At 34.2% G+C, this 13411-nt stretch overlaps 1 protein-coding gene across 1 annotated transcript in view; it reads right to left on the reverse strand.

Annotated features, from left to right (window-relative positions):
* grp (serine/threonine-protein kinase grp) overlaps positions 1 to 13411 on the reverse strand; it is a 207825-nt gene that overhangs the window by 178134 nt on the left and 16280 nt on the right. Inside the window, exon 2 of the mRNA XM_090412954.1 lies at positions 6585 to 6674. Within this exon, the coding sequence (XP_090269080.1) occupies positions 6585 to 6649 (65 nt within the window). The 5' untranslated portion in view covers positions 6650 to 6674. The remainder of the gene's footprint in view (positions 1 to 6584; positions 6675 to 13411) is intronic.

The raw sequence follows: 13411 nt of genomic DNA on the forward strand, positions 1-13411 counted from the left end.
ATGTGAAGAGGATGCTGAAAAGAACTTTACTGCTGAAGACTGCAGGAAAGAGTAGATGTAGGGGATATTTGTATCCCGGTGGAGTTAGACATTTCTGATATACCATGGTGTGTTTAAGATCATGCAGAGACATTTGTTTTGCACCCTCTGTAGTTTGAGGATATTTGTACTTGAGGTGTGGCTCCAGGCTGGAGATGCCTAAGTAATAATAGGTCGTATCAACTGATAAAGGAGCAGTTTTATTTTGGTATCCAGCTTGCTATTCCTATTGATAAAAGGGTAAAGCTGTGCAATGATTTTTGATGCTTTTGTACACGAGGCTTTTAAATGTGGACTGAAGGTTAGTTTTCTGTCCAGCAGTACACCCAGTTATTTGGCTTCCACTTTCCAGGGAATCTTGATATTAAATAGGAAGATGTCATCTTTGGGAGGTAGAGTTGTTAGTGAAGAGCATGGCGATACTCTAAGGGTTTACTTGCAATCTCCATTCTGAGAACCAGTGCTCTAATTTCTGCAGGTTTTCTTGCAGTTTCTTGGTGACACGGTGCGGTTTAATAGATCTGGTTAGTACAGCTGCGTCATCTGTGTATAGGGCAATGACAGATGACATTGGATTGTGCAGAATGTTTGCCATGTAAATCATGAAAAGTATTGCTGCCAGTAGGGATCCTTGAGACACTCCTGCCAAGATTCGTCTCTGGGTAGATAATATATCATCTAGTTTGACTTGCATTTGTCTGCCACTAAGAAATGATTTTATAATTTGGACTAGATCTAATGGAATGCCAACTAAAATCAACTTGAAAAGTAGTCTAAAGTGCCATAATTTGTCGAACGCCTTTTCTAAGTCAAGAAAAACTGCTGCGGTGTATTGGTGCCAATTGTAACTTGTGGTAATGAATTTGTTGGGTGGTACTACGAAACTGGCGAAAACCAAACTGTTCTGAAGGAAGGATGTTTAATTTTTTTTATTGAAAGTTGAATTCTGGAAAGGACAGCTTTTTCTGCTATTTTGCCCAAATTAGAAATCAGACTTATGGGACGATAACTTTGATAACTAAGGATCCTTACCAGGCTTGCATATAGGAACTATGTCTGCCAACTTCCATGCAGAGGGAAAGTACTTAAACCCGAACATGGCATTTATTATTGTTGTAAGATGTACGATGGCCTTTCGGGGTAGCAGTTTAATAACTTTGTTGGATATGCAGTCAGACCCTGGAGCTTTTTTTATTCTTTATGATGTCATAAATTTCAGCTAGAGAAGTAGGTGCGAGTTGGCTGGTACAGGTATCAGGCCGTTTTAATGTCTGCGGACTTTGTAAATACGATTAAAATTTCGATTACCATAAGAAGGGCTACACTGTTTTTCTAAATTTTTAGCTATAGTTTCAGCATCTGTGTAAACAATGTTTAGGTCAGATTTGAGAGGAGGAAGAGATGTTTATGATGTTCCTCAGGAACTTCCAGATGGTTTGATCACCAGGTGATATGGAGGCTAATTTGTCTTCCCATAGTTTGTTTCTGTGGGATTTAAGTGCATCTCTCACTGCACTGTTCATTTTGTTGAGATATTTTTGTCTTGGGTGCTCTGGTGTTGTATCTTTTTCTTGCTTTATTTTTTTCCCTGATTAAGTTCATTATGTCATCTGGTAGTCGTTTAGGCTTAAAAGCAATTGAATTTGAGCTGATAGATGCTATGGCTGTGTTGATTTGATCAGTAAGTTTATTGACTGCAGAATCAATTTCTTCCTTGGAATTAATATGAGAGACAGGATCAATGTAGTTTAGAAGCATTTTGGATAGTTTTCCCCAGGGAATGAAGGTGTGAAGCAAAGGGGAAAGTCCCCTCTGATAACCCAGTTGGAATAGGATTGTGGTCTGATGATAATTCATTCAATGATTATTCCAGGGTTTACTGCAGGACAGCTATATCCAAGACGTCAGATGAGCAAGTCGGACTGTGGTGAGTTGGCACTGAGGGGCCTGCCACAGCTGTGCAATCTGAGCTTGTGTAGTTAAATAGGATGCGGCCATTCTTATTTATAGACCTACTGCTCCAGGCGCGATGTTGTGCATTTAAATCTCCGGCGATAATAACCAGTAGTTTAACTCTGAGGCTGGCATCCAGATCTGTGGTCAGCAGTGTTTTTGATGGTGGGTTATAAGCAGCATAGATTTTTATGTTTCCGACAGTATGCGATGACATTGACACCTGTGACTTTGACACTCTGTGACCTACTGCTCCAGGCGCGATGTTGTGCATTTAAATCTCCGGCGATAATAACCAGTAGTTTAACTCTGAGGCTGGCATCCAGATCTGTGGTCAGCAGTGTTTTTGATGGTGGGTTATAAGCAGCATAGATTTTTATGTTTCCGACAGTATGTGATGACATTGACACCTGTGACTTTGAGATTAGTGGTTGTAGGAATGGCTACAGCATGATGGTTGATGTGATTTTTGATGAGGATGGCTGTACCACCACCTCTATAATCCAGCCTATCATTCCTGTAAAGTTGATATCCTTTGAATTTAGGATTATCAGCAGGTCTCAGGTGAGCTTCATAAATTAAGAATATATCCAGATTATATCTGTTATTGAATTCTTGCACTTCTAGTATTTTATTTTTAAGGCCGTTGGCATTCCATGCAATAATCAGAATCTGGAGTGAATTTTTCCCTATGCATTGGAGAGTGCAGATAAAATGAACTGTGTTTGCTGCAAGAAACTGTGTAGTGCTTAGTGATGGATTTGCATTACTGAAATCCTGTAACATATTTACAAGAGAAGAGGTTGTTGCTGAATATTTGGATTTGATGATTCCGGAAGAACTATTAATGGATGACAAACTTTCAATGGGAAACAAGGAATTGAAACAAAAACATTGATTTGTGTTGTATCAGCTGAAATTTCTGATTCAAATATGCCCTTTAATTTTATTGGATAACTTAAAACTGAAATATCATTTGGAATTATAGATTTAATTTTGTTAAACTATAAGAAATGAGTGAAATATGTGCACCAGTGTCAAGTAAGATTTCACAAGGCACATCTTCAATAAATCCTTGTAGAACTGACAAAGGATTACCTCCATTAGTATAAGGAGGTAATCTAATGCTACATCAAACTCTTTCAGGGTTGGAGCTGTCTTTAGCCTTACCCATGTCTAATGAGTAGTTTGACATTTCTGTCGTTGCCAGTATAATATTGGAATAATTATTTCTAGATTTTTCTTTATTTTCTGATTTCTTATGTTGAAAACAAGATTTACCCCTAACAGTCTTTAGCAAAATGACCCAGTTTACTGCATCTAAAGCATTTTGGAATATATCTATCTCCTTTGAGATGTTTTATTCCTGTCATACCATTAGATTTACAAGATAAAGATTGATTATCTGCAAGATTCTTGGATATTGTCAAATCAGATATCATTTTAAACAAAAATTCCAGTCCTTTTACTATTGGTCTCTGTTGTCTTTCTATTTCTTCACTAAGAAATGGTTTCAGTTCCTTTAATTTTTCTAAGTCATGTAATTGTACCTTGGACTCAGATTCTGGAATATCTTCAGTGAAATTCACAGAAGTTTCTTTAGACTGTTTCTTTTTATTAACACCTTTTAATTTATGAAACTTTCCTTCTCACTTTATCTGCAGCCACAATGCTAGGAGAATGAGTTTGATTATACTGAAAAGAATTTACTTGCTTATTATTTTCAGAATGAAATATATCTCTAAGTCTCTCTTCCTTTTCTTTAACAAGTTCAAAATTTTTAACCTTTTTCTTGTATGCCGTTTCTTTCAAATTATCTTTAAGGCTAAGCGTAAATTGATTAAACAGCAACCATTCTAAAGAGGATTTCTCTTCAGATGAAACATTAAATTTATAAGCAATGCTCCTAAGTCTGTGATAATATTCTGAAACACTCATTACTACCTTGAGTGCACTGATGAATTTTCCATATGTTAGGCCCTAATTCTCCTACACTTGAAAACTCTGATATTAGCAAACCTTTAAATGTTGCATAACTGTCAATGTCTTTCAGTAAAGGAGATGTGTTTAAGAATGTTTTGGCTTTGCCCAACAATTTATTCCGAAGTATAATCAACAAATGAAAATCTAACCATTTTCCCAAATCTAATTTTTTCTGCATATTTAAAAAATGTTTCTATGCTTTCACTACTATCTCCTGAGAAAGAAGGCATTACTAAAGTTGGATTAATTAACCTAAAAAATTCCTCATCTTTAACTAAAGAAACTTCACTACTAATATTGCTATCTTCTGTAGCCATTTTACTTGAGTCAAGATTTACTTTCTGGATTCTAAACTAGTTAAGTCATAACCAATCCTGTCATCGACTATGCCATTGTTAATATGAAGAGAATTTATTATATTTAGAGGATATTATCATAACATTTAATCCTACCATAGAGATGATCTCTGCTCAACAATTATTTTTTTTTTATTTCCGAGTGTACCTATATATGCACAAGGGTTCACTCCGATTGGTGCAATGACCTCCTTTTTACTATTTCTTTCAGAATCCAAATAAATCACAGACTCAATACCAAAATATAAAATAAACATTTAATATAACAAAAACTATATTTAATATAACAAAAAGTATTTTACCTTGGGTATAATAAATGTTAAAAATACCAAGCAATTTTAAACTTGGTTTTACTCCATTTCCCAAGTAAGCAAACACGTGGTAAAAGGTGGCATATGCCACCTTTACCACGAGTTGCTTTGGTCTTGCACTGCCTGTAGGATCAGCTAGACTTGCATCACTTGCAGGCGCAAACTTGACTTGTTTGTTTACTTGGGAAATGGAGTAAAACCAGGTTTAAAATTGCTTGGTATTTTTAACATATATACACACTTCAAACAAATATTACATAACTAACTACAAATTAATTTGGATCCAAGGCCTTTTAAAAATAAATTTAAGACTAGACTAAACACTTTGTTTGCACAATGACAAAATGTTCATAGCCAGTTTCTCTCTCTCTCTCTGTCAAGGCCCTTTCCAAAGATATATGACTTTATTCTTCATTTTCACAGGATCCTTTTTCTTCACTCATGTAGCACACATTAATTATTAACAGTCAAGTTAATTCTTTAATTCGACTCAATTCAGTCTCTTTTTAGTAGAAATAATAGATCCTGCGTCCTTAATACAGATGAAACTTCCTAATCAGTTTTTTCAAACATTCCTTTAGAACTTAAATAGCAAATTTCTTCTTTTATTCACTAATATTTATTGACAGTCTCAACTCTTCCACTTTAAAAAAAAAAGTCAGTTCTACGATTTCCTTTTCAGAATCTCCTATAAATCTTCTAATTAGAGTCAGAGATTACTAGATTTAATTTTTCGACCATTTGAGGAGTGTCTTCATTTTGATCTTCATCAGTCTCAGGTAAAGAGTAAAAAATTAGGAAGCTGGGCCATTCGAGCTCTAACGTCTTAAGGAGTTTCTTAAAGGGCTGGCATTTAGCTTCTTAATCTAGAGAATCTATAATGATGTCAGGATCTATCATGTTTTGATGGCCATTTGAGTTTAAACTTCCTTTGAAGTTTATTTACAAGAATAAGCAGTGGCTCTTCATCCAGAGAAGATGTGAGGGCATCCAAATCTAACACATTCATCATTAATGATTTGCATATAAACGCAAGTAAATCCTGCAAGTATATGGATCTGAAATTGATGTGCTAACAATGGCGATTCTAGCGGCTGTTAGGCCTAACGAATTGCCCTTGTTGCAATTGCAGTCCACTTACCTGTGCTGCTGTTCTTAAATACAGTATAATCCACAATTTAATAATGTCTCTGCTAGTTAATCTAGCAGCTACACTACAAAACCAGAGTTTCTCATATTTGTTTAACACGTTCTACCAAGAAGAAAATCCACAACCGTCATACGTTCACTACAGCGATACTAAGGCAGAAGCAATGGAGAGGTCATTTACCTATACGAGTTGCCAATCAGTGTGCCACCTTATTATTAAATTCTTCAGTCCTGAAGATATTTTCAGGTGCAAACTTTGTTTGCTTACACTTGGATAAAGTATTAAACTAAATTTATTATACAATAAATTTTGTTTAATCCTTTCTCTAAATCCAGAGTAATTTATTAATAAGGTGGTTCACCAATTGGAAACTCGTATGGGTAAATATGATCTCTCTATTGCTTCTGCCTTAGTATCACCAATCTGGGTCTGCCTCCCACTTACGAGATCTCAATAAAGGTCGAAACTGGTTGGGTAGTGGCCCTTCCCTTAATGCATAGCAGTATACATCTCTGCAAGGAGATGTGCTTTGCATTATGAGAGATACCGAGACAAGGAGTGATGAGAACTTGGTCCACCTTTGCTACGAGTTGCACCACCTTACCTCAGTCCTGAAGATATTTTCACGTGCAAACTTGATTTAATTTAAATAATTATGATCGCTCCTGACTTAACACTGGTTTCACAGGTCACCTAATCCTATGCTCTATTCACATTCTTAAAATGTTTGTGATGGTACATTAATAAAAGATATTAATACTTGCCCAAAATATTAAAAAAATAAATACTTACTCGCCATATGCTCCTTCTCCTAAGGTCTGTACAACATCCCATCCCTCTACAAACTCCTTAACCATTCTTCAGATATGAAGAGAAGGAATCCTTTGGAGAGGAAGGAGAAAAACCCTTACATTTGTTTAAGAAAGAAGAAATAGAACACTAAAAATATCAAGTTAAAATATCAATAAAAGAATCCTAAGTATGCACAGCAAAAAATAAAATTGATAGTTTTGAGTAACTTACATTGGTGACAACTCCTATGAAACATTCCCAGTTTAATACTATAATGAATTTGGAGAAAAATCAATAATGAGCAATAAATATACTTTTTTGCTTCCTATAACAAGAGGTTAGTATTATCAGCAAATGAATTTCATGTGCATGCTTTTGACTAATTAGTTTAAGCAAGTTCATGGCACATTAAACCAGCTAAATGGTATCTGTCTCTAAAGTGTGACAAACACTTCCCTCTTTGTAAGGGATGCTACTGTCTAATGTGATATCAGCTTTTAAGACCTAAGTAAAATCTTACAAAATTTTAATAAATAACATTTGTCATCCTAAATCTTTCACCCTCAGCAGATATATGCCATTAATAAAAATTTTGAATAAATTTCTCACCAACATGAATCCTGTTAACTGGTGTCGAGATCCAAGTATTCTCTTATCCCTTTAGATAAGTTTGTTTGGGTCATTTACAGTTAGGTAGCATTTCACCCTAGCGTTCCTTCTGTGTTCGTTGAAGCAACTAGTGTTTTTATCCATCACATCAGTGAGTATCCTTACTTCCTTCTTCCAATAGGCTGCAAGTTAGAAATCTCACCATGGGTGTTTGTGAATGTAGAAGTGAGAAATGAATTTCATCTTCCAGTGCAGATAAGGCTACTTCCCTATTTACTGGAGGTCTGAAGTGGCTTGAAAAAGTCACAGGTTTGATTTTTTTTTGCCAATAACCATTTATTTTCAATACTAGCTCAGCATGTCTTCTTGTGGGCATGCATAGGGCTTTTTTTTTTTTTTTTTTTTTTTTTTTTTACAACTCTTAGGAGTACTAATTCCAGTTATAGATGTACAAGAACCTGTGTAGCTCAGTGGATGTGGTGTTTGCACACCACGGCACTTGATTGATTTAGATCAGTGGTCTCCAAACTTTTTTTGCCGTGAGGGCCATATTGGGTGCTTTAGCACTGTCCAGCAGGCCGTAGTAATAAAAAACTCTAGAACTAGATATATATACAAGTTTTATTGTTTATTGAAAGCAGATAACTGATTACAGAGCATGCGAGATTAAATTATCGTATATTAATGACAACGAACACTATCAGCAAATTCTCATATTTTTATCACAAATTATAATAAAACCATTAATGTGAATGATGTAACCGTTTGCGTTTTTAAAATCTTATTAAACTCTGGTTCAAATTTTGAAGTGCTAATTACAAGTAGCAATTCCAAACGTTCATGAGATAAATTTGCCCTGCATTTTAACTTGATATATTTCATTCGGGAAAAGTTTGTTTGCAAAGATACGTTGTCCCAAAAATAGAGATCAAAGATACATTGTCCCAAAAATAGAGATAAATTTACAAGCAAATTTCTTCAAATTTGGGAACTGCTCAGAGTTCAAAAATTTATAAAAATTGATCAAGTTTCCTTCCTTATATTTATCTTTAATATGTTCATTTGCCTGAAGTTCAATAATTTCCATTTGACTTGGGACATCAGTAACAACACAGTCAAACGGATTTTGAATCCATCTTATTTCCCTAGCTTTAGCATCCAAATCAGCAAATCACTTCTGAAATTGTTGTTTAAGATCTGAAACAACTAAGTTTATTCGGATGTAACTTTATTATTTCGTTTTGAATTCTTTAAAATTTTTTCTTCGTTAGTCCATTTTAACCGACTTTTTACAGTCAGAAAGACCGTAACTTGAATTATGTTACTTTTTGCTATTCGGGAATATATTTTGAACACAATTTTAATTAATGCATTTGAAATCTATCAACACAGTTTTTTTTGTGGATTCTTGTTGAAAAATTAATCCAATTGGCAGGCCAGATAAAATCATATCACAGGCTGCATCTGACCTGCAGGCCATAGTTTGGAGACCTCTGATTTAGAGTCTAGTCGGTGACTAGAGGAAATTTTTCTAAGCCTTTTTCGACTGGTTCCTGAGTTAGTCGATCTCTGGCACGGGCAACCAGATTTTTCCTCCTGGAAACTCAAGAAAATCTACCTTAGAACCCACATTATTTCAGACATTAAATACGAGTGTTAGGGACCACAAGATGGCGGCTGAGCCATCTCTCTTCATTGTGCACCGTTTAATTAGTGATAGCCTTGGGCCAGCTATCTCTGATTGGGTACCAGTGGAGATTGAACTACCCACTCAGTTTCCAAAAATTAGATAATGCTAAAAACGGCCTCGCCTACTCCCTATATACGGGAATAAAAAGGCGTTAGCTGATTAATTTATTAAAAAAAGTAAACCACTGAAGGATGCAAGTGAGCAAGAAATATATATGTGTGAGGGAAATGATGTATAAAGATTAAATAATTTGTGGTGTCTAGAATGGAATGTTAGAGGAGTGCTTGTTTGGAGCAATGATAGGGAGTACAAAATGGCAATAAATCTAGTTAAGAATTTGGATGAGATGACAGTGATGGCTGGTACAAATGATCTCAGAGGAAGTGTAAAATTGGGTGGCAAGAGATGTTAATATTAAGAAGTGTACAGCAGAAAAGAAATAATGAATGTATTGCAGAATCTAAAGATAACAGGAAGAATCAATATTTTCAACCCTAAGTTCAAAAGCATACAAGTTTATAAAGTTTTGGCAAGACCTCTACTATATGGAAGTGAATTATGGACCAAAAAAGCAGAAGAGAAAAAAAAAAAAAAAAAAAAAAAAAAATAGAAACTGGAGAAATGAAATTCCTGTGAAGGACAGCAGGCTATACTCTCTGGAACAAAAGACAAAACACAGAAATATATAAACTAAAAATACACTGTATTGAACAAAGTGTATGAATACCAAAAGGAGTGGATCAACCATGTTAAAAGAATGGACAGTTCAAGACTACCCTGGATCAATCTCTCTATAATGCAAAGTATTTTAATAAGGTATGACACCTTTTGGCTACTCATATGGAAATATGAGTTCTGCATTATGTCAACTTTGGTATCACCTCTGGGTCTGGCTCCCACTGATGAGACCTCAGTAAAGGTTGAAACCAGTCTGGGTAGTGACCCTTCCCATAATGCATAGTATTATACATGTCTGAAAGGATATGTGCTTTGCATTATGGGATAATAAGGAAAGTGATGTGAAATCATTAGCCTCTATATGAGTTAACCAGTCCTGAAGATACCCCAGGTGCAAACTTTGTATGCTTACATTTGGATAAAGGATTAAACCAAGTATATCATTTCTTGGTATAACCAAGAAATTACATTTGTTTATGATTACATTGAAATTAACTACATTCAAGATCAGGCTGTCTATTGAGAAGAATTCAGTACCTGCCAATGTAGTGAACCAAGTCACAATTTTTTTTTTTTTTTTTGGGAGGGGGGGAATTATGTTGTTTTCCAGTGCCGATGTGCAAAACATCTTTATTCTTCTGAAGAGGACAAAGTTTTCTTTCTCCTCTTCACCATTTTTTGCAGCATGTTCTAATTTGTGAATAATTTAATTTTTTTTGCAAATAGAGACTCATTCCTTTAGTAGACGTGTTTCTGATGGAAGGTTTGTTTATAGCCGATTTTACAGTCATGGCCGTGTTTGCGTAAAGTGAAGGAGGAAGGCTGGAGGCCAGACACTGGAGAGGTAGGTGGAGTAGGGATGGTTCCCAAGAATAAGATTAGGTCATAAGCTAGCCAGTAATCAATATAGATTGTTATGAAAGCTAAGTCATTCCTTTTATTTTTTGTCTATTCCAAAAACTACTTTAATAATTAAAAATGTTTGCATAGTTACCAAAATTGGTAAAGTAGTACAATTGTAGTATGCTTATTATAAAAGTGAGCAATTGTATGGAAATATGCATAAATTAAAATCATGGCCATCTCATTACAGCCATAATTTTATTTCCATGCTCATATTCTACTGGTAGATTTATACTAGTACTAGAGGAGGAAAGGCAACTTGCAGTAACAGTCAAAAATTTAAAGTTTAGGGGACATACAACAGATGGTGAAGGTAATAACATGGGACTGCTACAATACTAAGAACATTGGCAAGTTAAGATAAGAGTGGCAATTTCACCATATAAAATCCCCATTAGGCTACATCTAGATTACTGTGCTGGGATCTTATCACAATTTGAAGAGACATTAACCTTAAAAAAAAAAAAAGTACAGAGACAGTTAGCACTCTAAAAAATGTTAGCTGCCTCATATAGAACAATGGGAAGGAATAACAAGAGACCATCCCTGGAAGCTGCAAAAGGAGGTGGCAAGTAAGAGGGTGAGAAGTGGGTTTTTTTTTTTGTATGGAAGGTGGATTTAAAGTTTGATATGATGCTGTTGTCTAAGATGGGCTTTCCATGATGAGTCTTCCAACTCCTTGCAAGTCCAGAAATAATTTCAACACTTCTGATCTGGAGCACTACTAAATTTCATTCACTTCCCATTTTAATTCATTACCGTTTCAATAACTGTATTTGCTAGTTTACTAATAAAAACAGTTAATCTGATTAGTTTCTGCTTTCATTTTCAAATCTTTAATGCACTTAAATTTATTCAAATTATGATTTAAAATTTATTTCAGTTTTAATTCTTATTTTGGAATTCCCCTTTAATTTCTATATGACTGAAACAGAAATTATCTGATACCTGAAATTTCCTACGAGATCCTTTAACTATCATATTTAATTTAAAGCTAAATTTAGTTTTAATCTAGTGCTGCCAGTAAATTTGGTATCTGTTATGAAGACGGTTTCCATTACAATTATAGTTTTAAGTGGGAGATTAAAATCAGCCTAGTGCAAGACCACTACCCTGTTTACTGGGGACCTGAAGTGACTTGAAAAGTTCCATTTTTGTTCTCTAGAACAGTTTCCAGACTATGTAAAAATAAATTAAAAATACAAAAAATATATAAAATTGATAAAAATATAAAAGATATCCTTAGCTCATCCATAGTACAAAATGTACTCTTTATAAAAAAAAAACCTTTTGTGGGTGGGAGCAACAAAAGCATTTTCATTTAATGAATCCATTTTCTAAATGTTAATGTTCTGTGATGTCATTGCAAACATTATGTGCAAGACATTCTGAGGAACACTACAATAAGAAACATTTGTCATAAACTTAGTTTTCAGAGGACATGGCCTTCTTTGATCTTGGAGAGAATCATTATGCAGGTAGTACAGAAGAGGATTACTAAGCAGATAATACTTTGCTCTGCTGGTGCAACTCAACCATCATGTGCTTGTTATGGAGGATTCTTAAACTCATTTCTCAAGACTCAGCTGATTTGAATGATTGAAATATTCAAGATTAGCATGCCATTTTATTTACCTAAGAAAATTTTAAATGGAACTAGGAAACAATGCATATAATTACACAAAAACATAGAACCAAATCCTGTTTTTGATTTATGTTCATGCTCCTGTGCTCACTCATCCTTAAGATACTGTTAAAATCTACAAGTGGTGCACCCAGAAATGCTAGTATTTAATACCTTCTGCCATCAGTTTCCTTAGCACATTCCTAAAATAATGTGAAAATCTCATCTAGTCCTATGGCTTTACTTACATTCAGAATACTTAGTAACTTAAATAACAAACCACAATCACTGTATTCTTTAAAATTTAGTAAGTTTTTATTTTCTTCATATGACTAGTGATTTTTTTAGGATCTCTAGCCATCAAAAAGTAATCACACCATTAAGATATCTTGTCTACATTTTAGGTGATGTATTTCATTTATACTATAAGTTTACAAAAATCTTTCATAAGTGGGAGCCACATTTAAAAAAAAAAAAAAAAATGTTACTCTGGAGAAGGCAAGAAACCAACAACTGCTTATGATTCTTTTCCCATGTATACACAACGATATTAAAAGTTTCACTTTGAGGTTATGGCGCAATCTGGATTTAAGGAAAGAAGTAAGTGTTTGATGATATCTTTTTATTGTTCAAAAATGCACTGGCTATGTGGCATCTAATTGGAGTAAAAAAAAAAAAAAAAAAAAAAAAAAAAAAAAAAAAAAAAAAAAAAAAAAAAAAAGGCATCACTGCTGTTATGCCAGTTTGCATATTGGGCACCTTTCTCGGCTTGGGAGCTGACCCATGCAGTATTTGGGAATTTGATCTCAAGTCCTTTAATGTTGGTTATGCATTCTCCAAATTCAATGCTTTCCAGTTGATACAAAGCTACTTCACTAATCAGAGATGTCAGAATTTGAAAAATCTTCTGATGAGATATGGTTTGCAAAAACCTAAAAGAAGTTCCTGAAGGTAAACTACTGGTGTCTAAAACAGACATTTTATGTAGCATCTATCTTACGTGGGCTTCTTGTTCTAGGTTTTTTTTTTTATATTAAAAACCAACAAGTATCCCTTGATGAACGTGATAAATTAATCCTATGTTACCACATATCAAAATCATGTTAATCAACTATAATAATCAATGATAAAAATTGCAATTCATCCATGATCAATTACTGTATTAATAATTCGTTTTATATGGTACTCTTTTAGGAAAGATAAAAAATAAATGCAAAGTAAGATGTTTAATAAATGCTTGTACCTATATTAGTTACTGCAATTTTTTTTATCAAAAAAAAAGTTAAATCGTTTGAACAATTTCAGTTTTTTCTTATCAGCATA

This window comes from Typopeltis vanoorti, chromosome 23, assembly GCF_054136105.1.
Source record: "Typopeltis vanoorti isolate ZY-2024b chromosome 23, IOZ_Tvanoo_1.0, whole genome shotgun sequence".
Lineage (NCBI taxonomy): Eukaryota > Metazoa > Arthropoda > Arachnida > Uropygi > Thelyphonidae > Typopeltis > Typopeltis vanoorti.